Source organism: Strigops habroptila, chromosome 5, assembly GCF_004027225.2.
Source record: "Strigops habroptila isolate Jane chromosome 5, bStrHab1.2.pri, whole genome shotgun sequence".
Lineage (NCBI taxonomy): Eukaryota > Metazoa > Chordata > Aves > Psittaciformes > Psittacidae > Strigops > Strigops habroptila.
Genome location: NC_044281.2, coordinates 38,003,333 through 38,031,055, shown reverse-complemented (window position 1 = coordinate 38,031,055; position 27,723 = coordinate 38,003,333). Strand labels below are relative to the sequence as shown.

Genomic DNA, 27,723 nt, shown 5'->3' with positions numbered 1-27,723 from the left:
TAGCTACGCATCCCTGGGGCACCCTAAATATGGACCTAAAAAGCAGATCCCTGGGAAGCTTTGGCCATGCTGTTCTTGCTGAAGTGCCTGTGCTACAGGAGCTGCTCTCTGCCTCTCTGTTCTTTCCAGTTGTGTGTCCAGAAAAGCTAAGAGTGAAACAGAGGAAACATAAAAATACATGCCATTTATTTCTGTACATAACCAAAGCACTTGTAATTAGTGTCTTCAGATGGAAAACCAGACAAATTTGCGCCACCCCCCCCCCCCCCCCGAGATTAAGTGCTATGTTGTCAGGCTCATGCTAACAAAATAATAAAAAAAAAGCTCAATGCCTCTTTTTTTTTTTTTCCCTAAAAAGTACATTTTATAATTAAGAAAAGGGCTAAAAATATTTAAAAGGCATATTCTTATCGGGAAGGAATAAAAGAATACTGCTTTTTCCTTGTGAGCCTTGCTCCAGTGCTGGAGAGATGTTCGGTGGTTGCGGCTGATAGCAATCCAACTTGAGAGAAGAATGCAAAACAGAAGAACAATATTTACTTGAAGCTAATTGTAATTTTCACAAATGGTCACCAAAAGAGCCCAAATATCAGCAGAAAAGAGAAGCTGCTGTGTCTCTTTGTTGCAGGAACACTGCCTTCCTGCATGTAGGGTTAAGGCAATCTTATCTCCATCTGCTGCCTCGATTAGAAGAGAAGGGGAACTGCTGTTCAGGTGATAAGAGAGACCAGAGGCTTCTCCATTAATATGTAAACTTTGGATCAAAAAGGAAGACAAGAGGCTCCAGGCAGAAGCCACCTCTCAATAGATGGGTTTTGAATTTGCATGCACCAGCAAAAGGCACATCTAGTATGTGCTGGCTCCTATAAAGGGGAGGAAGGGAAGGGATGGGATGGGATGGAGGCATGACCCCACTAAACTTTTCCTGTTTGGTTTGAATAATGTCTACCTGTGAAGGATGTTTACCTGAAGTAATGTCTTTGTAATGTTTGTCCAAGCTCTCTGTGATAGATTCTCAAATCCAGAAAGGATCATGTCAGTCAAACCTAATCTCTTACCCTTCATGGCAAGCAACATTTGTATTTGCCCTGTAGGATGGACTGAGCCACCAATAACTCGTTAAAAAAACAAAACCAAAAGGACAGAGAACTTGCCAAGCACCTGGCCAGCTTATGCCATGGTTTATGCCCTGCCTGTCTTGGAGGGGGAAAAACATGTGGAAAAATTCAAGTGTCAACACTAGATCAGGAAACAGTCACTGAGGGTCTGCATCACAAGGGTGTATGCAGAGCTGCAATGAGATGCATTAATGCCTTGGAGACACCAATGTCTCTTCCCATTTTCCTTCAGCCAGTCCCTACTTGAGTCCCCCTATGTCTTTCCAGCCTCCCTCCCTCAGCAGCTTGTGGGTCTTCAGTATTTTTCCAACTTTTTAAGCTCCATCTTCAAGACAATTTTCCCTGTTTCGAGACGAGGATTGAGAATGCTGGTCCATGCTCTTTAGAAGGGCCTCTTGCAATTTGCTACACTCTCCCCTGCTCTGTTTTAACTTTGCCTTCATTTCCCCAGTTTTGGGGAAAGCTCTTTGGGCTGCATTCCTCTACCTTGCTCTTTTTTTTTTTTTGCGCCGAGTAGAAATCTGACCCTCACTGAAGCACAAGCTGTTCTCCCACAGGCATCACCTTTGCTGCCTGATGTGGCATCAGCCACATCCCTGGCAACAGAGTGCAAATTCCCCCCAGGAATGAGAGGATGGCCCCAACCTGTGAGGGCATCTGAGTTGCCTTCATATGAAAATAAATGTAAACACCTTCAATTAATCCAGGAAGAACACAGACTGATTGGCAATAGGCTATGGAGAATTTGTGTTGCTTATCTGCCTTTCTCCCTGAAGATTATTCTGGGGCTGCATTTAAAAAAAAAAAAAAAAAAAAAGGTAAAATAAAACATTAGAACCCCACAGCTTCTCTAGAAGTATTTTTTCCGTGTTCCTGGGCAATTCAGCAACTGCAAAACTGCATTAAAAGAGGGTCGTTCACTCTCCTTGTGGGGAACCTTCTCCCTGTTGGCTGCAGATGTGCTCCCTCCTTCTTGCTTTGATAAATGGGGAGAAAACATGGCATTTTTGGGTATGGGCTTGTAGAAGGGTTTCTTGGGCTCTGAGAAACTCATTCACTTCCAAAAGAAAAAACATTCATTTGCTGTTTTTCACAAGGACCTGTCTTGCTTCAAGCAAGACTTCCCCCATCAAGAGGAAAGGTTCAGGCAAGGGAAATCTTAGCCTTTGGGGTGGGGAGGCAGGTTTGGCTCCTCCCGCACCAAGCAAGGGCTGCCTCTGGCTGCCCTGGAGCAGTTCCGGTTCCTCTTGCGATGTCTTATGATGCCCTTAGTGCAGCGTTTTTCTGATTAAAAAAATTGTTGTGGAGGAGTTGGGCAGAGCCCTTAACAGCTCTTTTTGGTTTCACAGGGAACTGGGGTGTGTGACAGGAGAGGGGGCAGTTATCCAGTCTCAAAGTGCTCCAACCCTGCTATTCTTCTGCTGTCAGCAAGAGGTTGCAGACCTTGGAGTTGGCTTGGTGTAAGGCAAACTCTTTCCCAGGCATGGTGCCCTTCCTGCCTTTTCGAGTGGTGCTGCTCTGGCTCCCAGCAGACTTGGAAACTGTGAAGATTTCTCTGTGGGATGAAGAAACAGCAAGATGTCTTCACTCATCTCAAGCACATCACAATGTTTTACAGTATCTGGCCATATCCAGAGACTACCTGTACGGGACCTGCTCCTCTCTCAGCTGCAGGCACATGAGCACTGGGCTGCCGGAAAACCTCATCATGGTGTCAAATTGGACTGAGGTCTCCACCTCTGTCTGGCTTCTCAGGGTGGCTTGGAGGAAAGGGGTATCTAGTTCCGCCTGGAAATCAATGGTGAGGCTTCCCCTGTGAGAGAGAAGCACATGGGTCTGGTCACTGAGCAATTGCATCAAACGACCCCATAAGCATCGTAGGTCTGGCCATGGAAAAGGAGTGTGAACCCAGTGCCCACCAGACCCCTACCTAACATGTCCACCAGGAAAGACTGGACCAAGGAGAAGAGCAAGGAGCTGTGGAAAGCCAGCCCAAGGTGGAGCACTCCTTGTGCTGGGCCCCCTGGGTACCCTGCATCCCCAGAGCCAAGCAGTTTCCCACCCGCTGACCTTGCATTGATGTTGGTTTTCAGTTCCTGCTCCCAAATGCTCACATCCATGTCAGCTGCAATGTCAAGCCCCAGCCCGCCCTGGAGTTTGATGGCCACTTGGAAGCCAGACTGCAGAGGAATGATCTGGAAGATGGAGAAGACAGACCTTGCTGTGACCGGGAACTGCTCTTGGCTGAGCAGCTGATAATGGTAACAACTTGTGGCTGCTGGGACTGCTAATCCCAACCCCACAGCTGGGCTTGCAAGGAAGGAGCTGAAGCCATGTATGTTCCATGGCAGAAACAGCTATCCTGCTCTTCTACCAGTCCCAAGAGACATCTGGTGGCACCACCTCGCTCTTAGACCTGTGTCTGCAGTAACATAAAACTAAAATCCACTGGCTTGTGCTATGGGATTCGCTAGGATCTGGTGTGAAGGCAGGCCACACACCTCTGCCCCCACCCAGTACCTGGTGATGGTCCATCAGCAGGAGGTTCCCTTTGACCATGCTTGTGGGTTCTGCACTGCTTAACAGGACCTTGGCCATTAAGTCTGTATATCCCTGGAAGAAGATGATCGGACGCAACTGAACATCAAAGAAGATGGCAGACATCCCGGCCATGAGTTCTGGCTCCTCTTCCCCTTCCAAGTTTTCTCCCAGCATTGACTCCATCCCTTGTGCTTCAATAGCGACCTAAAATACAGAAGCAGAGAGGTGAAAGCTGTACGGAGCAAAGCTGGAGAGTCTATTTTTTGCCCTGCAATTCTATTTGAGTTGCTATACTTATCCAGCCCTAGAGTAGGCACCCCTTGAAGCAGGAAGACAGTGGTGAAGTGGGTTGGATGGGGCATCCAAACTATCCCTGAGCACTGTGCAGCAGTGGTGTCATACCCACTGTGTTTTGGGGGAGTGGAGGTCTTCCTTCTCCAGAGCAGGTCTGTCTGGCTTCACACCAATGATAGGGGGTACAAATTCATGTATTTCTGATACAGGGCACACTGAGTGCAGGGGTGACATCAAGCACCATGAGGAGGTTATGGGGGGAAGCAAATGGAGCAGTGGCACCACTGGATTGGTGCTGTAACCCCCCACCACATATGTGGCCCCCAGCCACTCTCCATGCAGCGCACCTGAGCTGCATGAAGCTGCTGTCCATGGCTGAGCAGCGAGAAGTCAGAGACACTCTTCCTCAGGAATCCACCCTCCAAAAACAGCAGGTCCAGCCCAAAGGTGGAAATCAGGTCCTGAGTGACTGAAAGGCAGAGAGATGTCCATAAGCACCCCTGGGCAGTGCCTGGCACATCTCTCTATGAAGGAGTCACTGAATGGTGGTGAACCATAAATGCTCTGAGAGCAGCAGCAGGGGATAAAGGTGGCAAGAAAATACAGAGCCTGTTGATGGGATGTGGAAGGCTAAGATCCCCGTAAGCACGGCCCTTTTGCCCAGTGCCAGCAAGTCAGTGCTCAGCAGGATGGGGCAGTGTCTTAAAAGATCTCGCCAAGATTGATTGCAGGAATGGGGAGGTCACTGGGTACATCTAAAAGCAGGATCCCAAGAGCTCCTTGGTAATTTGTAAACCTTCTCAATAGATTGTATGGGCTGGTCAGGGTGACTGAGCTGCACAGATCTCTTATGTTAGCCATTAAATAGCTGATAAAGCTAAATGATCCAGAGGGGAAAGCTTCTCGGCACCATCTCCTTTCATTCTTGCAATAATCAAAGGATTTAACATTGCAATATTTTCTTCTAGTTCTTTGCTATTTTGCCCCCACCTACTCCCTATGAGGCTAGGCTGAGCTAATTTTAAGAGGGGCAGAAATGAGAGCTGAGGGGTGAAGATTTAAGCAGATATTTAGCAAGCATTGATTGTTGCAGTCTCTCTGAAGTTTGATGATTTTTATCTCAGTACGAGGATTCTTCTCTTTGAAGAGCTTATTAAAAATACCTATGGAGCTGAGGAATGAAGCTGAATATCTTGACTTATCAGGAAAAGCACAAAAACTCCCACCTACAATCTGTCATTGGCTTCAACTCCAGCTGAAGTACCGCTCTCAAATTAGCAGGATTTGGGAAAAGTATGTGGCACAGCCCAGCCCTCCTGCTGTAGGGGTGTCAGTGGAAGGTGTATATATATCTCAGGTGATGACAACCAGCCAGCCTCAGCTACTGCTGGGGGACATGCTCAGAAACCTCACGCTGAGATTTTGGGGCACTTCTAAAAAGCTGAGGCCTCTTCTGAAAGCTGCCTTTCACTACCAACCCCTACTTTAGCCATTTGAGGGGACAATGGGATCATTGTCCTCTGTGGTGTCACCTGTCAGAGGTCCTGAGAAAGAAGAGGAGATGCCGGCTTTTGAGAAGAAGTTGTAATTATTTATCTGTGGGTCTCTCATGATGTCTTTCATTATCTTCCTGGAAGCAAGAGGGAAAGGGTATGTCAGCACTGGGAGGGAAGGAAGGGAAAATGTCAGTGCTCATTACAGAAGGCTGTACAAAGAAAGAAATACAAATTTCTGAAGTATTTCTGTTGGTTGCTGACTGCCCAGGGAAGTGTGAGCAAAAAATAGAAACGAGCAGACATGGGGTCCCCTGAAACTTCCCTCTCGTCTAGCTTATTAGGATAAACCAGTCAGATATTTTTGTACAGCTTTTGCTTAGCTCTGAAAAACATTGGTGCTCGGTTTGTTTTGTGCAGATAGGAAGATTAATGCAGTTACAAATTGTGCACTGCCCTGCGAGACAGTTTTGGTCTCCAAGGACTCTGCTGAAACCACTAGCCTGGGTCCCGCTGCCATGGGGCAGGACAAGGAGGGACACTGTGTTTCGGCTGGCTGTGTGGAGCCTGCATCAGCAGCCCTCCTCTTTTCTTCCTATAGCAGCGGGAATTTCCAGGCAGCATCAATGCCAGCTTTAAGAAGTGATGCTAGCATGCTTTAAAGGCTTGCTGGTTCAAAAGCCACAGCTGGAGTGTGGAGGAGGAGAAAAACACAGTGATGTAGAGCTAGGAGGAAAAATGCAGCCTTCCCCTCCCGACCCACCTTGCTGGGTGGTGGTGAGCATACAGGCTATTCTGGACCTTCAGCAGCAGAAATGTTGCCATCTCTGTCTCCAACTCATTGGTAGCCAGCAGGATGTTGATGACATCCATGGGTAAGGGCTCCTTATCTAGGAGGATTTCTGCAGCGGCCAGGCGGCATGTTTTTTCATAGCTCTTCCTCTTGTGGAAAATCCTCCTCATTGCTTGTTTCACCTGATGAGAGAGGGCAATTAAAATGGTGGTGGTAGGGTGGTAGGGTAACGTGCAAGTGCCAAGTGGTAATGTGCTCCATTTTGCGCCCCTGATGGCTAGGCTTTGAATGGGAAGAGGGACACCAAGCCTTGGCAGCTTTGTTTTGTACCTTGCTGGAGATGTGCTGAGTGGGGAATCGCCGCAGGGCAGAGATAGCCGCAGTGGCAACCATGGCGGGGCCCTCCTCAGCATGGTCCAGCAGGGTGGGGATCGTTTCGGGGAGCGCTGCATTCCCCAGGGCCAGCAGGTAAATGACCACCTCTGACTCCTCCTTAGCATCTCTTAGGCTCCTGAGGATGGTTTCCACCCCACGCTCCACCTCCTGCTCAGGGTTTCCAGGAGAGCAGAAAAGAAGGAGAGTGAGGTGAGGGACAGGACATGTTCTGCGAACCCCCAGAGGAGGGGGGGGGGAACATCTGAGAAAGCCAAGCATGGGATGACCCACCTGCAGCCTACACAGCTTCTGCTGGCACAGCTTGCCGACCAGAGAGCCCATGGCAAGTATCCCTGTCTCCTGGACCTCAGGGGCCAGCTGCTTCCCATCCAGCTTGTTCTGGGTATCCAGAAAAGGGTAACACGAAGCAGGAAAAAAGAAAGAATGGATAAAAAGAGAGAGAAAGAACATGTTTTACCTCTTATCTCAAAGCATTTACCTAAAAAGGAAAAACTAGTTCTTACCTGCCTTGAAGGAGGCAATGCATGGTTTAATTGGATAAAATACTGATTTTTTCATAGTGGTTTTTAATTAAGCTTTTATTATCTGAAATGTACTGATATAAGGCACTTTCTGCTGAATGCTTTTCCTCCAAGGAGCATCTACTCCCATTGCCAGTGTCCCATTAAAAGCACATAAAATAATCCCATAAGCAGGAAATATATATTTCCGAAGAAAATATTTTCCCTCTTCAGGAAAACATGCTTGCTGCTCCCTCCTGCCTGAAATGGGTGAGGATCCACTTCGGACTCAGGACCCACAGGCAGGGAGAAAAGTGTCCATACTTACTAACACTAGGCGGAGAAGCTGTCCTGAAGGCTGGGGAGAGAAAGCTGCCGCGTAGAGAAACTTTTCCAATAGGGATTTGGGCTTCTTGCTGAAATCCAGAAAGTCTGAGAGAGCTGCCAAGGATGCCTCTGACTGTGCAGCCACCGCTGCCTCCACAACGAAGGGGCTGGAGCAAGAAGAGGGAAATAATCAGTGGCATGACCCACCAAAAGAGCTGGAGAAGAAACAAGGTACCCTGTGCAGCTCCTCATCCCCCTTTCTCTTCTCCTTGCTTTCCTCTTGCTTTAACTTTCAGGAGCTTCAGTTTGCAGGTTAAAAAAGCCTAGAAGGTTGGCTCTGGCTCTGAACTTGCACAGGTTGATGTATTCCACTGCAGAGAGGAGCCTGGCCTCAGCGCCTACACTGACAAGGGATGGGTGCTGTGGCCATGGCTGGGTGGTATGTAAAGAACAGACCTCCAATGATATTTGCAGAAAGCCTTGCTGGAGTATTCACTCTGCTTCAAAGCCAGCAAAAAAAATAAAGCCATGCAGTGTTTGTACAGAACAGACATTAAGAAAAAACAGAGTACATTCACGCTACTCAAGACGGCTGCCTGGACCAGGTGTGGTGTATGGACCAGCACCAAATGACCCTAGTTGGTCAGGAATGACCCTATGTGCCTGGCTCTGCATGCACAGAAATCAGTTTTGGCAAGATAGCTCCTGGGATTCTCACAGCATCTCCTCGGGTGCTCTCCTCAGCAGCTGCAGAACATCTCTCTTCTTGGCACTGCGCAGCATCTGGATGAACCTCTGGAACTGCCAGGTTGTCGCCGCCTTTGAGGTGTCCATTTTGACCCTCTGGCTGTCAAAAGCCTTCAGGTAGGCTCTCAGCTGCAAAGATGAGGTTTGCAAGGTGAGATTTAGCTTCTTCTACCCCCATTATAATGGGATAATGTTTATACTCTGGAAATATTTAGGAGTGGGAGGGGCCCATGTGGGTCATGCAGTTGCCTGCAGGCCTCTACTGCAGCCTCCCACCCTCACCGCTGAGAACTTGTGCTGAAGCCTGAATTTCCCAGTTTGTGGTATGTGTCAGGAGAAGAGCAGGAGAAACTGGGAGCAGCCCTGGTGCCTTAAAGTTGTTGCATTTCCAGATTTCCCAGGTGAAAAGCCTGGAGGACTTGAGGACACAAAAAACCCCCCCTTGTTTGTCCTTGCCAGCCTAACCTGCAGTGGAAATGTTTCCTGACCTCAGATCTGTAATGTATTTAACCCAGCTGTATGTGCCAGCTGTGCATCAGGTTACTTCCCCCACCACAGAAATGCATCTGTGTCGGGGAGTCCTTCCACCATGGGTAGTGACATTAGACACTATTTAGGACAGGTAACAGGCCAGGCTGCTGCTCTACAGCACTCCTGGGGCCACATGCTGCCTTGACAGCAGTAACCAGCCCCTCCAAATGCACCACTGTGGCTTAACCCCAAATCCTACAGCCTTCTGTCTGCCTGCCCAAGTGCCCAGCTTGGGGGAGAGCATGTGGTGAGTTTTGGGGATTGGTAGAATCACTGACCGAAGGGCAGTGGATGCAGGGCCTCCTGAAGGGCAGGCTGGCCCTGCCCAGGGGCTGGTGCCGTCCCTTCATGACAGCCAGCGCATCCTCAAGGCTTCGTGCAGCCACCTCTGCTGGGCCAGGTATTGGAGGAGATGCTAGCTGGAGCTGCTGTCTGTGGAGGGAGAAGAAGCCATTTGGAAGTGCTTCATCATTTACAGCCTCTGTGGCTCAGAGGCTGGTTGGATTCATGCAGGTTTGGAGAAGGAGGAGATGTGGGGGCAAGCTGTCGAAAGGTTGCTGGTGTTCCCTCTGCCATGCCCAGCTGCTGCACTATGTCCTCCTTGCTACCTGCACCAGGCTGTGCCATCTGAGCTGGCAGGAGAGCACTGAACACATCCAACAGATGCACCTTCATCCCATGCCAGGCTGCCCAATTTGGGCAGTGGCACAGGGACATCACTCACCTTGAAGTGATTTTGATGGCAGTGGTGGACTTCAGGGCTGGAGACACCACGTGGCTTTCCTCTGCCAGCACTGACAGGAGGAAGTTGTCTTTTACCATGTACTGGCTTCTGCTGGTGGGCTGCCACTTGAGCCCAAAAATCTTGAAAAAAGAAAGGCAAGGATTAAAAATGCAACCTTTTCTCTTTTCCCCTCTCCCCAGGAGACTCCTTTCCTCTCTATTAGCAGCAAAAGAGTTTTCCAGTCCACAAAGTCAACTGATTTGCTTGCAAAGTGTAGGAAGGAAAATCCAGGAGATCCTAACCTCTTCCTAGATGTGAGAGAAGGCAGCACCAGGTGAGGACCACAGTGAGGGGATACTTTTGTCCACGGCCGGTGGGGGTGACAGACTGGTGACACCATGCGGACTTACTTTTTCATTACAAGGTGGTGTCTCCATGGCTCAGCCACAGAAGAAAAGGGCAGCAGGAAGAGCAGGGGATGCTCCTGCCTGGCTTGCGTGATGCATGGAGACTGTAAACAGGAAATAAATGCCTCCCAAAGCACTGCCCTTACTTCAGGACTATTCACCAGTACTAGCTCCATAGCTGCCCCAACACAGCTGCACAGCGTGGGAAGAGGTATGGCCTTCAATGCCAAAACCTGCCTCATCCTGACGAGCGTCAGCAAGTACATCCTCCAAGTGAAAGAGAAAGCTCAGCAACGGCAATTTCCATGGAGCTCACGCCAAAAAATGCTCGGCTTCCTCGCTGTGCTGTGTGGTGACCTTGGGGAAGCTCTCTGGACTTTTTCTTTCCAAAAGAACTTACGCACTTGCTGGACTTCACCTCTGCTTCGTCAACCAGCTGTGGTGAGGGGAGCGTGGGTCATGCTGGGCGATGTTATCAGAGCAGCTGGGCTTGCACATGGCAGGCCTTGGGGAAGGGAAGAGCTGAACCATGTGCAAGAGTGCGTTTTGACAGCAAATGGCAAATTAGCAGTAATAACATCACTATTCTAATAGAGGTTTTTTATCCATAAGCTTTGCCTTTTACAGAACTGGGCAGCGTCATTATTTTGCTGTCACAGCTACAGGTACAGGCAAGGTCCAGAGAGCTGCCTCAATCCAGAGAGCAGGCTTGTGCGAAAACATTGTTGCCAAAAATGCTATGCAGGGTTTGTTATTTTCTTGAGTAAATTTGCCATGATTCATACCCCAGAAAGCTTTTATTATATGAACACTCAGAGTTTAACTGCCAGGTGTTGAGACCCCTGCCAAAACTCATGGGCTCTCTGTGCAGTGATGTCCATTTTTATACTGAATTCCGTAGAATTTATATATTTTAAAAGACCCATTGATTTTTGTCACAGCAGATATAATGGCATTAAGACCCACAGAGTTTCACCTATTTATGTCATAGCTGAACAAGGGCTACTGCTTTAAATGAAACAAGCAGTGGTCTTTGGCCCTGTCCCCTATCAACCTAATTACCAATCCAATGAGTCTGAGGTCCAGAAAGCGTTTCTGTATCTCCACCTTCGCAAGAAGGATTAGCTGACAGGTGAGAGTGACAACAAGGATGGGATGATGCAGAATGTGTTTTCTGATCCTACCCATCTTGAAACCATATGCTTTTCCTGAGGTGTGTTGGTACCTCCTACTCTGGGTATGGGCCTAAGAGCTGGAGTCCTATCTCAGACTGGTGCAAAAGGCTGAAGCCAGCTGGGAGCGGGACTCAAAGCCCATTTGCAGGAAGATTTTCAGGCCAGCCCTAGTGTATTTCTATAAGTTGAGCCCACCACCGCGAGAGCAATGGACTTGCTTTGTTTATGGAGGTGAATCCAGAGTTCGGCTTTGTACAGCTGAGGAGATCTTTCGTCTTTGTGATAGAATGGTTGGACACGGTGTATGTGACTTGGCAGCTCCCAGAGACATCCTTCTGAAACACAAATGTAAGTGGGCATGGGTAAGTGTGATTTGCTTTGATTGACCCTGAATATAATGATCTGTGTAGAGGACAGACACAGAGGACAAATTAATTACTAGAAAAATAATCAAAAAGCTGGAAAATGGGCCATTTTGAGGGTGGTGGATAGCTCCAAGTACATCTGGGTGGGAAATTTGCTTTTGAAAATGCAGGCTAACACCACCAGCAGCATCTTTGTGCCTATATTTTGGGTTTTGAGGTTATTTCATGTTGTTCACAGGTCACTCCAGCATCAGTTGAGCTCTGGCAGAAGGGATTTCCGTGCTGTTTGCTGGCTAGGCTAGGCAAAACAAATCCTGCTTGGCAGAAATTCTTACAGAGTTTTATTCTCCACTGTTCCTACAGTCCGGGGAAAGATGATGACTTTGTAAGTGTGCCCATTCCTGAAAATCATCTACTTATTTTGCTGGAGCAGCAAATCCCATGATGTTTATGCTGAATTTTGCCTCCTCTGCTGAAGCACCTGGGATGGCTGTGCTTTGGGGCTGGCTCTCCTGCTGTGACATGGTCCCTGGCTTTCGGGCAGGATCTGGCCCCAGCTCTGTACCTACCTCCACTGCAGTGCCAGTATGGGGCTGTAGCTGGAGCAGACTGACAATGCCTCTCTTCAGGTTCGAGATCAGGATACTTTCTGCTTCATTCCCATAGAAGGCTTTGACCTGGAAGGGCAAAATGTGGTGTCTGGCTGCAGGGACAGCTCTGGAGGCTCTGCAGACTCTCTGCTGCTTTCCCTGCTGAAGGGCATCTCCCCTGCAGCCTAAGCAACACCCTCTAGATACCTGAAGATTTTTCTCAGAGGACTGTATCCCTCAATAGCATGACCTTTGTGGGTGCATGCCCACAAAATCTCCTTTCCCTGTTTTTCCAAAGCCTTAAAGGAGAAAGTCAGAAAGGAGTTATATCCTGTGGTTAGGACTGAAGCCCTTTTAACATGGGAAGCTGCATCTCTAGTTGGGCCTGCAGCCCCTTTGGAGGAGGGGCTCCACCTAGGGTCATACTGGACCCCGTGGGAGACCGTATATTCCTACATTTGCCACATCTGGTTTCTTGTGTTCTGATAGGAAATCAGAGGTGAAGAAGGTGTTTGTATAGGCTCCGTAGCTGGGAAAATCTGGGATGTGGGCAGGAGTGCTCTGCAGAGCACATGAGCAAGCCCAGGAGGTATGCAGCTGACCTTCCCACTGCTCCAAGAGATGAACACTGGCTGCTGGAGCTCTGCCTGTGATTCCTGGCTCAGTGCAATCTCTGCAGGGGGACCTCTGGTGCCATTCTGGTTCCTTTCCTCTGCTGGCTCATGTTGGGCTTTCAGGTTGTGGACCTATGATGGCAGAAGATGGCAGAAAACAGTGACCAAGCATGTCTGCCCTAAAGTTGCTATGTGTTTTACCTGCCGGTAAAATGGCCTCTTGGTCAGAGAGGACATTTTTCAGGTGGCTTGGGATAGAGAGGGAAGGGGCTAAAGAAAGACAGCATCACTACTCCCAGGAGGAGTACCTGTTTGCAATGGCTTTACCAACTCACACACCTGCACCTGGAGCAGCTCTTCTCCTTCTTGGTCCCTCCAGAGCCTATGCAGCTGGACCAGTGCCTCAGCCCGCAGCCAGGCTCCCCGCAGGGACGGCGTGGATGTGTGGTCCAGCTGGACATCCAGGGTATAGCGGTACTGATACAGGGTCTTGGGCTGGAAAGAAAGCAGCTGCAAATCCCCTAAGGAAAGATGCAAATGCTGAAAGTACGAAGTTGCAGACATCAGTCCTTCCACTTGCTGCAGTCAGCATCCTCCCTCCTAGAAAGGACCTGGACTTGCAGGGATGCTTGCAACCTGTATCACTTTGCCTCCTGGAAGTGTCATTTTTACACCAAACAGTAGGTGTAACTGACACGTTTGAGGGAGAACATGGGAAGGTTTTAATGGGAATTTATTTGTGCCTGCAATTTGGATATTTGGGTGTTCTTAGGGTGGCAGCTGATTCCTGTTTGTGTTTCCAGCCCTGCCTTAGCTGGCCAGAGTGTTGGCTCTGCTTGTGGATTTCAGGAATTTTTGAAAGTGCCAGGGAAATGCACTTTGATCCTGAAGTAAAGTTTCCTGAGCAGGAAACTTACCCAGACAAGAGGGATATCTCAAAGAGTCTTTTCAGCATTGTACATTAACTGGGGCAAAGTTAGCATTTTTATTTTGGGCAGAAGAGAGGCCATATTCTTCATATTGTGTGTTTCCCAACAGAACTGCTAACTCTTAATTAAACCACTGACTTTGTGATAGGGCAAAATGAATTTGGTAGGGCAGCTTTAGATCAGAACTCCTTGCCTTAATCTTATCTATCTAGAATTATTTAGAGTCCTTTCTCTTGTTCATATACAAATATGACTGTAGGGGAGAGGGTTGCCTTTGCCGTGACATAACCAGTCTAATCTATTTTCTAAAGCCACTTGAAGTTCTCCTGCAAATCTGATGCACTTGCTGGGCTTCTGAAATGTTTTATGGTTTTGCTATTTTTGCTGTAATGACAAATGAAAGGAATTGATGGAAAGCCACCTCGCTCCCTGGGGCTTTGCTCTGTGAGTCAGGCTGAAGAGTTTCTATATTTCTGCACTGTGTACAGGTTAAAAAGCTCCAGCTCTACAGTTTTCCTCACCCCCCAGGGAGGACTTCCACAGCCCCAAAAAATCTCCCTGCCTTGAGAAATGCTCAGTCCTTTTGCAGTTTTGGCTATAACTCTTCCCTCCCTGTCTGGAGACTAGAGAGATGTTGCATTACGGTGAGCCCTGGGAGGCTCTTTATGCACTGGGATGAGCATCCTGCCTCTCGGGGCATTTGAACCCTGTTGTGTCCTGTCGTGGTTTGAGCCCAGCCGGTAACTCGGAACCACGCAGCTGAAGCAGCTGGACCCGAAGCAGCACAAAGTCTCTTACCTTTAGCTATGCTCACGAAGAAAAAGCAAAGCAGGCAAATGTATCCCAAACCTACTTGCAGATTCATGGTGGGCTCTGGGAGCTGGGCGGGAGACGGGAAAGGAAGGCGGGTGGGAGAGGGACTATACAACAAAAGTGGGCAAGATCTGCAGCGTCAGCCGATGGGGCCCACCTTCTCCCTATCCCCGCCTTATGCACTCAAGGAAAAGCAAATAATTAAACCTTTGCACCAACCCCCAGCAGCCACGGAGGGTTTGGAAATCAGCTAAGGGTTGCCAAAGACTGGCGGGTGGGGAGGAAAGCTGCAAAAAAGAGCTGCCAGAAGAATTGTGGGGTGGAGAAATTGCCAATTTGCCTTGATATGGGAGTGGGATGCTCAGAAAGCTGCTCCGTTCCTTGGTGAACCATCTCTTCCTGCCAGAAGGGAAAGGGGAAGAAATGGTTGCTTTTGAAAGAAAAGACCTGGAAAGGGAAGGGGGGAAACTGCTTTTCCATCCTTTTAGTTAGAGACTGGGATTTGCAGCCTGGAGGCTCAAATTACTTAAAGGGCCAGTCTGGAGGGGGATGGGGAGATCCCGCTGATGGGCTGGACTATGAACACCGTTATCCATCCTCGTGATCCCCCCCAGAAGAGCGTGGGAAAGGGCTTAGGAGGTGGGTGTTTTGCTGGTTGTGCTCCACATAGCCTGCTAACCCCTTGGCCCACTAACCGTGCCTTTTTTTCTGTGCAGGAACTTTGAGTGCTCAGTTTCATTAGTTCCCAAAGACACTACAGGCTGCAAAGGGCCAAAGTCCAGATGAGGTGGTGATGTGGCTTAGGGTTCTGTGAAGTCTGTTTGCCAAAAATAATGGGAGAGAGTGGGGCACATTGCACCCTCCTTGTACATGGATCCGAGAGGCAGTAATGTCATTATGGAAGCAATCTGCATATTGCAGTAGGACCAAAACCCAATGGGTTTGGTGTTACATCATTTTCTTGGGCACATCCTCCAACTCTGCGTCACTACTGGATTTTTGGGCCACTAATACGACCTGAAAAGCAGGGCAGATCCAGATGTGAGCTGCCTGGGGACAGCCCAGCTATAGGTTTCCCATACATGGTGTCTCCACTTGGTCCTCTGATGGTCTTTATGGACAAATATCCCATATGTAGATTGAAGTATTTTCTTATTATTATTGTCTTTCTTGCTGGTCTGTCAGCTTTTCATTCAACATTTCATTTTGAGTGATGACCATTAGGGGTATCCTTGAGTCGGCTGTTCAAGATGTATCCACAGGCTGTGACACCATTAGTTGTGAGGCTCTGCCTGCATCAGCTTCTCTTCCTGGGATGCACTGAGAAAGCAAAGCACACTGGGGATGATGGGAGTCCTGCTGAACACAGAAAGCTTTAGCCCTTTAGCAAGGGTGGGGAAAAATGAAATATTTCAAAGAACAAAGTGGCTGTTGAGGGTTTAAGTTCTGAAAATAAGGTTGCAGAGTGCTTGTAGCCTAAACACACTGCCTGAAGAGGAAAGGCAAACAGAGATAGCTTGTGAAGAAGACCCTGCTGAAAAGGTGGCCTCAAACTGGAACTGAACTTCGGCAGGTTTGCTTATTTAGACTTGGGTGCTGAGTCCTCCCAGGACCAGTGTATGGGAAGGGGACAAGCTGCAACCTGCTTTCTCATAGGCAGCTCTGGACTGCCAATTGCTACCTGCTGGGAAGTTGCAGAGGCAAAACCATGTGATAGTCCCTCAGCAGCATTTTTCTAGTGGTCCCAAGGAAGACAGTTTATCCACTGCCTGTGCTACTGGGGATGAGATGCTGAGCTCCCCCTTGAAATCTGCATGGGAGGTGTCTTGCTGTCATTTTGTGATCTCCTGTTATAATCTCATCCTCATGACAAGATAGCAATAGGCAGAGAAAGTAGTCATGCAGCTGAACAGTCACGGGGGATGGGTTTTATCCCTAGGTTCCTAAATCACATCTCCAGACTATACCAACCATCCCAGATGCCTTCCAAAGGCAGCAGAGAGAGATGTATCTTTGGAGGATGCCATGTGCCGCTTATCTTGGACACTGCCTTACTGTGACATTAATCTCCCTCTGATGGTATTTATTTAACTCCATCAATTATGTAGGAAATTTAATACCTTGCTCAGACTTTGATATGTAACTTTGAAATGAATCCTGCCTTCTGATGTGCAGCTTTCCTATTCACTGTGACAATTTCTCTGCCTGCAGAGAAAACTCCCCCAGGTTTGTTAGTGAGGGAGGGAAGGCTGGGATGAACAGTGAGTTTCAGTGCCAGTTTTCACCTGGTTTCTCTTCCTCCAGATCCAGCTCTTGCTTCTGCCTCTGGGAGAATATGTGAAACTGCAAAGCAGAAGAAATCGGATGTTTTAAATTTGTGGTGTTGGTCACGAAAAAGAAGGCAGATAGCTTTGCCTATTGCTCAGAGTTGCTGCATTTGTCCACTCCATAATGACTATAGGACACCATGGCTGTGGGTCTAGACAAAGGTGCTGTTGCCCAGCATTACTGCATGGTTATCCATACCCTGTGCTTTCATCCATGTACTGCCTCAATGATGGGATAAATGTCAGTGAGCTTTGAATCCATACTTGTGCAAGACTAATCAGCATTCCTGGATGCATCTCCTCTCACATGCTGGTCCTTTCTCCCTGCATGGGGACCCTGCAGCAGTCTCCCCAGGCCCTTGCTTGGCTCACTGGACTTGCTCTGCAGGTCCGTGCTGGGCTGGTCGGTGCTCCTTTGCTAATCCCTGGAGGTCAGATCCCCTGTGCTCCCTGGTCTCTGCCTCCACCACCTGTGGCTCAGGCTGGAGGTTGGCAGCTAGAGTCTCCAACAACCCCAGAATGATGCTATTTTCACTAAGAGGAGGGCAGAGGAAGCAGAAGTGAGTGCGTTTCCACTGTTGCATTAAAAACAGTGGAATTTTGGAAGTGATTCTGGAAAGATCAGAAAAGATCGTCTTTTCTGAACCTTCCCTTTTAATTTCCGCTTCCTTCAAATTTAACCAGTTCTTATAAGGTGACCAATTTGCTAAACGTTCTTCACATCTGGAGCTGTCATGCTCTTGGAAAGATACCGTGTGAAACTTTGCAAGCCTATGGCCAGATGTATGGTCTTAAAAACAGTGCTGCTGAAAACTTAGGTGCTTCTCCGGCCCCTTGACTATCACCCAAGGGAAACGTGATCTCCTGTTTCAATCCAGGGGCAACCTGCCAGTGCAAATCCTCTTCTAATAAATTCATGTAGTATGGTCAAGGATATGTCTTCTTCATTTCACTTTCTTGTTTGGACACTGTGCTGCTACTTCCCTTGGAAATGACATGGTGACAAGCCCTATGGGTAGAATTGGGATGCTGATCCCCCCATGCTGGTCCCCAGACCTCATGTCTCCTAGTGGCTGGCTGTCAAATCACCATGGGAGAGGCCAGTGGCAGGACCCAATGTGGCAGCTCTGAAACCCATTGTCAGGGCAGGGCAGAGCAGAGCAGGTACAGTCAGTCTAACCAGGTCACCATGCCCCAGGGTCAGAGGCACATGCGAGGACCTTGTCACCAAGGTGTAATATCAGGATGGACTTTGGCAAATGTAGTCAGCCTGCCCAGAGGCTGAACTTGCCTAGATGGAAGCAGGATGGAGGCAATGAGGACTGTTACATCTTTCATTAAAGCCCATCGACTGCAAACCTCAACCTGCGGGTGTTTCCAGGGGACTTTCACATGTAGATTCTCATAAAAAATGTCTAGTGGAAGTAATGAGTCCCACACATTCCTTACCCAGGGAAATACCAGTACTGGTGGCCAGTCTCCAGGCTTGGAGACTCTACTGGGGTCTGCACTGGGGAGGCCATTCTACCATCTGAGGGTTTTTCCAGCACAGCTGTTGTCTAGCTAGGGAGTTTCCAGCTCTTGGTCACCCTGGGGCAGACGGGAAGCTGGAAGGAAAGACTGCCTAATGGCTCTGTTCTTTCCCATTTTTTGCATGTGATCTTTAGTTGCACACCCACTCCAGCCTCTTATTATTTGGGAGTTTTTAGGAAAGACCTGGAAGCAAGTAGATAAAACCCCACTGATAAAATATGCAGATAGCCCAGAGGGAGAAGAGGGAGATAACAAAGAGTACATAACAGGCCTCAGGGGTAAATCTTTACAAGGTGACTCAGTGGAAAAGAGCAAAGGCAAAGAGCAGAGAATGCAGGCTGCACCTCCAGCACAGCGGAAGGGTCATTCTCCTGCGGGACACCGCAGCTGTTGCTAGCCAGGACATCCCTCAGCAGGTCCCCTTTGTAGTGAGAATGATTCACCATGGAGCAAGCTGTAGAGGGAGCTATGGGATGCTCCACCCCTCTGTAACCAAGAAGCCAGAAGGACGGCTTAGCTGGAAGATACTCAGCAATGCAGGAACAACGAGGTGAAATTCTTCAGCTCTGCTAAACACAGCAGATGATGTGTTATAATAACCTATAATGGCTATACATCCCATTTGGTGCCATTCATCTTTTCTACTAGGGACCAGAAGCTTGTGAAAGTAGATCCTGGTGTCTGCCTGTCTGTCTGTCACAGACACCTCAGCTCCAGCTCTCTGCCAGCCACTCCAATCTCTTTTCCTTACCACAAACTTGCTGCTGGAAGGGGAGGACAGCTTGCCCTCCACCAAATGTTGTGGCATGCTTTGCTCCTCATTTTCAGAGGTCTCCCTTTCCAAATTCTGCTCAAGTCCCTTCACTCTTACCCCGTGTCAGCTTTCCCATGCTCTGTGGTCCTCCTTGTCATTCACCTGCAGCTACTAATAAATCCTGGTCCACTCTCTGGAGTGTCAGTTCAGCTGTGTGCTGAGGCAGCACTGGGCTCATGATTGAAGGGGGAAAAGGCTGCGTCAAACCGGTTCTTGGTTTGGCTCAAGCCCCTCCATTTATGTTGCTGGAGGCATTAGCTTTGAGTGACGAAGGCAGGTTTCTAGTGCCAAAGGGAAGGGATTCTCAGGGCTTCAAAGACTACAAGTTTGTACGTGATAAAGGGATGCATATTGCTCTCTCTAGAGTCATGCAGATGTGCACAATGGGTGCTTCCTTAGTGCTTTTCTAATTGTTGTGCTTATAAATCTGTGCAGACTCTCTTCCTGCCAAAAGCCATGGGGAGAAGCAGGTATGGTCCAGGTGCCCTGGAGTTGTATGGGATATACTGGCTAGGAAGACCCACCCACAGGGCCAAGTGTGTCCAGTGTAAAGCTGAGGGCCTTAATGGCCCTAAGGAGCCTCACCTGGGACCTCTACCCACACCCATGGGCCCTGGAGCATGTATAAACTCAGCCTCCAGAGTACATGGGTTTTTGTGAGATAGTAGTGGTAACTTGCTCTCTTTGTCCTGTGTCTGCTGTTCTTGGATGGGGCCTGAAACTGCTTTGTGTGCTTGCTGTGTTGGGGAGTGCTGATGAAGCCTTTTGTGAGGACTCAGCCTCAGGTACTTCTGGACAGACCCTGTTGGTGAGGGCCCTACTGGTACTGGGTCACCCTAGCTCATCCCCCTGCACTGTATGGGCCATGCATCCTCCAACAAGCTGTTACTGTTCCCAAAATGTCTGCCTTTTCCTCCTGCCTCCTCTTGCACAGGTCTCTAAGGTAGGTAGGATGTATCCTGTGACTCTTCGTTGTGCAATAATTTTTTTTGTTAGGCCAGCTGAAGTCTCACTCTGCCCCTTAGAGTTCACCATACCAATGCAATGAGATAACAGGAGTAATACTGTGCAAAGTTGAGGGGGGTTTTTTTGTTTGGGTTTTTTTTGTTTTTTTTTTACAAGACAAACTGTTCATTAGATGATGTATATTCCTGCAAAGCAGCCCATTGTGTGTCCTGTGAGCAAGGGCAGGGAAGAATCTAGTTTTACCTGTTTAAAAAGCAAACAAGATTCAAAATCAAGTAGAAAAAAATATGCTCAGGTAGCAGCAGTAAATATTTAGCTTTGAAAGGTTTGGAGCTACTTTCTTTATGAATTTATCTTTTTTTATACAGCTGTGGTGTTGGCTCACCCTTTGAAAGATAGCTCACAAAAGTTGGGTCTGGCAGCCAGAAGTGCTCTCTTCCCAGCCTGTTTTTTCCCAGTTGCTTCCCAGGAAAAGACTTAGATTGTGCTACCTGGGTGGAGGAAAACAGTTAACAGCAGTGCTGAGTCTGTTATGAGACAGGTGGAAAAAAAAAGCGCTACTCTCTACCAACCCTGTGGAGAGACTTTCGAACCCCCCATTTGCAGGGTGCTTGTCTGTGCACTTTGTGCTTTATTGTGTGGAGGTTGCTAGGCTGCATTTCTCAGCACAGCAGCAAAGACTGCCTCCTTTTTGTCTTCCTTGTTTCTCCCTCCTGCCGCCTGAAGCTGGCTGTGAAATAACCCTTTTAGCTCTTTTAGTTGCTGGTTGTTCACCACGGCTATGTTGTGGGACACACACACACACCCCCCCCAATAGACGGAGGGAGGTGGTGGGGGGTGCCTCAGCATAGTGAAGTGGTAGGAGTTGTTTTACATCTAAGATCTCCCAAGGCCTGATAAGCTGAAGAAAGGACCTTGCTGTGTTAATGCACAGTGATATTTTGTGCAATTATGGGAAAACAGGGCTAGCATAAACTTCAAGAGGTCCCCTGGCCTGTTTCCCTGTGGTTGACTATACCTTGACAAATGAACATCTGATCTCTTTGTAAAGAGCTTCTGCTGATAGAGGTTTCTGTTTCTTTAGTGAATTTATCCCAGTACTTTACTGCTATAGTGATGTCTCCTCTTGCTGCAATTTTACCCTATTACTTCCAATCCTAGCCCTAGCTGGCATGGAAAGTTGTCTCTTTAAGAGAGGAACTTGAAGATACCTCAGCTGCAACCCTATCTTCTTCCTCTCTCACCTTACAGGTCCTGTTTTCCAGACCCTTGCTCTTTCCCTATAAACTCTTGGTAATCACCTGAACTAGAGGGTCCGGTTCCCAGTTAAGCCTCCTGTGTATGGTTGCTTTTCTATCTTCTGAGAGCTGTGGATGAAGATCTGACTTTGAGGAGCGCATCCTGCTCCCTTTGCTCAAGCAACTAGCCTCGCAGTTATTTTCATCTCCTTTTGTAACTCTGGTCATGGATTTTGGCACTGATGAGGGATTCCTCAGGTTAGTGCAAAACACTTGCTGAAATGAAAAATATCCAGAAAACTTTTCCTTTTTTAAGGTTATAATGGTTTCTACAAGTCCTTGAGTTGTGACCATATTTGTTAAAAGCCAACAGTGCAAAAGCACATATGTTTCCCCCTCCTGGCCCCTCGTGCTCCATCTTCTTTCTGCATGGTTCATTAGTTTGCAATCTCAACAATTGCTAGGGAAACCTTTCTAATCTTGTCAACTGGCAATGCAACTGCTTTTTAATTTAGTTTTAAAATAGGTTTTTAAGTCACGCTATGCCTATGCTATTGATTTGAATTCTTGATTTAGTAAGTTGCTGCTTAACAAGATCTTTGCTATACTTCTCTAATGCCTTTCTCCAAGGGTCAAAGAATAACATTTACAGAGAGGGAAGAAGTGTTGCCTGGTGGTTGTCTATAAATGTAGTGTATTAAGCTAGGTTTCTTTAAAAGCCATTTTGTGTAACTTGCATTCAGTGAAATTAAGGCATTTGAATTACTTGGGAAAATGGTCCATTTAGGATAGATCCACACTGTGAACTGTGGACAGAAACTGTTGACCCGATGTGGATGGCAGATATGTCCTTTGATCAATGCAGGGCCAGTCCCCTCAAGAAATGTCTGTTTTGAGCTAACCCCATGTATGTAACCCCAGCAATGCAGAGAAAAGGCACAAGCTGAGCTTAGTGTGCTGTACACATGAAATCCCACTGATGCACCTGATGTTCAGTTCCTTGGGATCCAGCTGCAAACTGTGGAGGGGATGAGTCACTTTTTGCTGGTTGGGTGGTGCAGCCAGATCACTTCTGGTTCTGCCTAAATTCGATGTTAAAAAAAAAAAAAAAAAAGACCAACTGAAAAAACAACAAAACCTTAGAGATGCTTCAAGTGAAAGAAGACACAGAAAGAGATGGGAGCATTGCTGGCATAGTAATTGATATTTTACTGTTCCTCTTTTTCTAGTAAAAAAAACATATACCCAACATAACTTTTCTTCACAGTGTTTTGAGATAAACACTGTAGAAAAACCTGACAATCTGGCTGCTGCTTCCTCTGCTCAATATTAGTGGCTAGCTTTCTTAATTCACATGCTTTATTCTTGCTTGTCATCAGATGGTTTCCTGAACTGAGGTCCCCTGAACTGCTCAAGATTTCAGAAAGTCAAAAGCCTTGCTTTGAGAGAAATTGGGTCTTTTTTTATGACATAGCAATAGCTTTAGTGAAAATCTTCAGAACACTGTGCACTCTTCCAGCTTTGGGGGTGGGTAGTCACTTCTTTCTTTGATATCAGGGGAGCAGACTGCCCTTGAGCAAGATCTGCTGGGAACTTTGCTCTGTGGGTGCCTTTCTGCAAATGCTGGGGGTCATTTCATTGTATCTAGTCCCAGTGACCTAATGAGGAGATGCTGGCATTGGGCTTACAGGAGTATCCAGGGGACATAAAAAGCTTCATATCACTATGCATTCAAGTCCTCTGTGGCCATTAATTTTTCAATGTACATGGTACCTTCAGCAATGTCTTTGTTTACATGCTGGGATGTAACTACCAGGCTCCTCTTTGTGCTGGTAATAGATTACTTTCAGCACCCTGATGTCAAAAGCAAGGTATTCTGTTTACCAGGGTAATTGAAGCTGCATGGATAAGAGCAGTCTCCACTAACAAAGACAAGGTGGCCAGAAAAGCCAGTGCTGGGGTCATCTTCCAGTTGCTCCTAATCTCTGCTGCCACCAAGAGCATCACTGTCTTGCATAGTGAGGATAGGGAAGAAACTAATGGGTGGTCCCAAGGGGTCTTGCTCTTTAACTGGTATTTAAACTGACTTTCCTCAGACATAAAGAAATCATGGAGGCTTTCCTGACTCTGACATGTGTATTTTGTTACCCATCAAACCACTGCTGTGCTCTGGTGTTGGATGTGGCTCTGAGAGCACCAGAACTTGCTTAGAATTAAAATGATGCTTGACAAGCCACATACGCAGCTGAAAAATCTCTTGTTTCTCTCTCTGGAAGAGAGATGTGTGTTATGAGGCATTAGGCCGATGCTCACTGCATTTTATTTACATTTTTAGAATTAAACAAGGGGTTGATAAGATTGACAAGGAAGATACAACCTATGAGCTTGTTAGACAGCAACCTCTAAACTCTTTGAATGATTTAAAGAACAGTAGGGTATGAAGACTGTTTTCCAGTGTGAGATTAGAATAATCAATAATAACATGCTCACTGACACAAAAGTCACTTCTTAAAAGCAATTTATCATTCATTGAAATGCAGGAGCATTTGTATTTGACAAAGCACCTGTGGAACGATGGAGAATATTCCTGTCTGATTTCTTTCCCTTGTTGTGCCAGCAAGAGCAATCAATCATATTTAAGGAAGTGTTTTCTTCCTCTGTGATCACCTGTAGTTTGAGGGGAAACAGTATCCAGGAGCATTAATTATTCCGCATTTCTTTCTCCATGTGTGAGATCTGGGTATTGTGCTGGGAAGTGGGGGCCAGTAAAATTTCTGGGCTGTATACTGGGACTTGGAGGTCGAGTGATTCCTCTTTCCTTCTTAAAAGAGGTTAACACTTAGAGAATCAGCTCCCTCTATGGTCAAAAGAGGGAGATACACCTTCCTTCAGGAGGTCTTTCCAGATCATGCCCTTCGAGTTGGGTATTCTGGTATTCTCTGTTTAGTAGCTGAAGTCTTGTCTCTTCCTAAGGTTGTGGTGTAAATCCCTGTCAAGGCGGTAAATCTCTCAACTGTATGGGCTGTGAATTGAATCATGCACTTGGGCCAATACACCTACTGTGATGTGACTAGAGTGCAAAATGTGTTTGCAGATGAATCAGAACTGGTATGGAAACACTGTTCTGCCTTAAAAGACAATAGACCATGAAATGCTTTTGTATTGCACTGAAAATCTGGCAAGAAATGGAGGTGCTCAACCGTGTTAGGCACTCTTGTCTACAGCCTGCCTAGGAGCTGCTGGAGGTGGGATGACGCTAATACAGAGGAACTGCAAGCACACCCATGAGCCTGTGTGGATTTGCTGCAGTTATGAAGTTGCGGTTTATCAGACTAGAGGGACCCCTTGAAGGATTGCAGAGGGATGTGGAGATAGGATTTTGTGTTTACATCCCCAGCTGCTGAGCATGCATGGATTTGGATGCCTCTTAGCAGGGCTGTAAGGCATTATGAGGGCAGCAGTTACTTCTCCATTGCTTTGGGGGCTTAAATTAAAATGCTCAAGAGCTCGATCACCTCTGAGCTGCTCTGCTGTGAGCAGGAGAGGAAGGGACACCTTGTAAGGCAACACAGCCTATTCATGGTTGGGAAGATCCTACTGCTGAATATTCTCTATCAGCTGCAGATAATACTGCTCCTATCTCGGACACTTCAGTGAAGTGGGATAAATCCAGGCTGTGGTTTCTGTGCCACACAGATAGCAAGGAGCAATTATACAGTTTTTCAGGCTAATTCCCAGCATGGGGCTGTTGAGAGTAGTTTGCTGTCATTAGACTTTGGAAGGGGACCATAAGTGTTATTACATGTTTATGGACCAAATACAGCAGTTGCAACCATGGCTGTGTTATAGGAACAGGTCCCTTACAAGACCTGGAGATAAAATAATATGCATAAGCATGTGCAGATGATGACAGAATGCAGTTTTCCAAAATAGGGCCTACTGTTATAAATATGGGGCTGGTAGCTGACTTCCGGGTACCCATCTTGCTCTATGCTGTTTTGTGGGGGGTTCATCATGCTGAGGCTCAGTTTTCTGTGCAATGTGGGATAGTCAATATTTTATTTTCCTGTTACTGAATATGTTTGGTGTCAGCATGTGAGAGCAAAGAAACAAATGTGGAAATCTTGGCATATACATGATGTGAGAGAATTTTGTCTCTGGTAAAAAGCATGGCTTTTAATTTCTGCTTGTGTGCCTTGCAAAATTCTGGAGTTTCTGTGTTCATGTCAGAGGTCATTGCTTCTTTCACCCCCGCCTCCAGAGTGAAGCTAGAAAGCTTTTTGCTGACAAGAAGCTCTGAAGAAATTGGTGGTAAACAAATTGCAACACAGAGAGAGCAAGCTGAAATTGCAAATATTACTACAGCCACCCTGAAGCCAGGACCACGAGGTACTTGTTGCAGTAATCCAAATCCGGTTGGAAAGGTGCCTCTGGCAGGGAGCAGTGCCTCTACCTAGTGCTTGGCAAGCAGGATTTTCTCTGAATTCAAACAGCTGCTGCTGGAAAAGTGTTAGAAGCTGCCTTATTGTGGTCTAATTGTCCAGTAACAGCTTGTATTGCTTTCCAGCCGGGACTGAACTTATTCTACCAGTGGAGCAGGAAGAAGTTTGTATCCAAATATTTATTGGACTAATTCACTCCAGTGGTAACACTATTGCCATTACACTGGGAATTGTCATCTTCTTGATTTTACAAGTCTGGTTTATTTTTAAAGTTTGTTTTGCAATTCTCAAGAACATCACCTGATGTAATATTGAAAAGAAAAAAACCCAACCAAATTTTCTGTAGTGATGCTGCAGATGCTTGGATGGCTGACCAAAGCCAGCGTACAGCAGGATATGGTAATTCATGGAATTGCTCCAAACTGGGCTGGATCCTGGTACTCAGAGTGGTGAAGCACTGTCAAAGTGCTTGTGCAAGCACAAACTGTGAAGACAGCTGCAAGCACGAGGATCTTGCCCGGACCTTGTCTGATGTGCCTTTGCATGTAGCCTGTACTATGCAATTAAACCAGAATATGATACAGTGGTTCCCTAAGCTGTTTGAAGGACACAGTGCTGGAAAGCATCTCACAAATAACTTAACCCAGACCTCTGAACTCGTGCAGCTGTGGAAGAAAGCCCAGGGTCACAACCTGAGCTCTGCCAGCTCCTGGGTACCTGTAACCTGCTCCACACCAAGACCTGAGGACCAGCAGTGAGCCATGAGAAGAGAAGAGGGAATTTGTTAGGCGAAGTTTCCAGATGACGTTTTTTTGATCTGTGGGTGTTTCAGGTGCTGTTGCTGCCTTGAAGGGGTGGCACTGAAAGTAGATATGCAAACAAACAATGCCTCTGCTTTGGGTGAGGGCTCTTTCAGCTTTTTGCACCCAGAGCACCCTTTATAGGGAGGGCAGCAATGTGACACCTTGGATGCCCTCTAAGGGCATCTGAGAATGCCAGGGCCTGCCTCCTAGCGGCAATACAGACTTTAATTTTTTTGGTATCTCTCAGTGCATGTTTAGAGGCTTTCTTGGAGCAGTAGAAATGGGATTTATGGTAAAACCACATGCATGCAAATGCGCTAGAAGATAGTGCTTATGTTGTTTGGCCTATTTTGTCCTTTATGCCACTGGTCTTTAATAAATCTAGTGCCTTTGGAAAGAAGTGTGTGTCTTAAGCAGTGCAACTGTCAGACCCATATCGATCAAAGGGATGCAAAAGCAGAGATAAAACCAGGAGAGGAACAAAGGCAGAGTCCCAGAGCAACAGTGGTAATGGGAGGGACAGGCTGGGGAGGACCAGAGGATGGCACTAGGATGTGCCTGGAGTGCTGCTATGAGGTGTTGCCTCCCAACTGATCCCAAATGCCTCATCTGTGGGTGCTAACTTGGGTAGGTGTCCTTCCAGCAGGACTGTCGTCTGGGAAGGAAAACCTGAAATGCTCTTGCCATAAACATTGTTGGAAGTGCCTGGTCTGGGAGTGCTGGGGTCAGCTCTTGAAAGAAACCCTCAGGCTGTCCAGAAAATGTAGATGTTGTAATATGCTCTTGGATTATTCAAAGAGTTGGACATTTCCTGTTTTCAGCTTGTGGTAGATGGTGCCTAATGCTAATGGCTCTGTACTTGATAGGCTTTATATATATATATATATATGTTTTGGTTTTTTTTTTTTTTTTGAAAGGCAACAAATATTTCTTTTGGGGACCTACAGGTAGTGCTGTGCTGCTAGACAGGAAAGGGGAAAAATAATCCCCTGTATCTAGTTGTTTTTTTTTGTTTGTTTGTTTTTTTTCTAGAAAACTGCACCTCTTTGTCTGATTTGTTATTTCCCAATCTTGTGCTTCAGCCACTAAACTAAAGTCATTTCCCAAGTTTCTAGGGAGAAAAGGTTGAAAATGTATTGCACTGTGTTCTTTAACTTCTGTAGAGTTTATATAAACCCAGAGCTTTGTATTTCTTTCTTAATATGTACACAAAATTCATAACATAAATATTTTTTTTCCAAGT

The 27,723-nt window shown here is 47.0% G+C and overlaps 1 protein-coding gene across 1 annotated transcript; it reads right to left on the bottom strand.

Annotated features, from left to right (window-relative positions):
- Positions 1-535: 535 nt before the first annotated feature.
- On the bottom strand, positions 536-14,460 carry LOC115608593 (microsomal triglyceride transfer protein-like). Its single transcript, XM_030487668.1, has 18 exons — positions 14,343-14,460; positions 12,955-13,136; positions 12,604-12,747; positions 11,981-12,088; positions 11,265-11,381; positions 9,465-9,604; positions 9,019-9,172; positions 8,181-8,338; positions 7,464-7,629; positions 6,906-7,013; positions 6,570-6,782; positions 6,210-6,421; positions 5,486-5,583; positions 4,301-4,422; positions 3,639-3,863; positions 3,189-3,313; positions 2,761-2,931; positions 536-2,673 (listed from the first exon to the last, which is right to left on the bottom strand). The coding sequence occupies exons 1-18, from the start codon at positions 14,407-14,409 to the stop codon at positions 2,529-2,531; spliced, it is 2,655 nt and encodes an 884-aa protein (XP_030343528.1). The 5' UTR covers positions 14,410-14,460; the 3' UTR covers positions 536-2,528.
- Positions 14,461-27,723: the final 13,263 nt, after the last annotated feature.

Coding starts and splice junctions, on each gene's coding strand:
- LOC115608593 (XM_030487668.1), bottom strand. CDS start 14,409: ATGAATCTGCAAGTAGGTTTGGGATACATTTGCCTGCTTTGCTTTTTC. Junction 12,748..12,954: donor AAGAGCTGCTCCAGGTGCAG/GTGTGTGAGTTG, acceptor CTGCCATCATAG/GTCCACAACCTGAAAGCCCA. Junction 8,339..9,018: donor CCTGCATCCACTGCCCTTCG/GTCAGTGATTCT, acceptor TCATCTTTGCAG/CTGAGAGCCTACCTGAAGGC.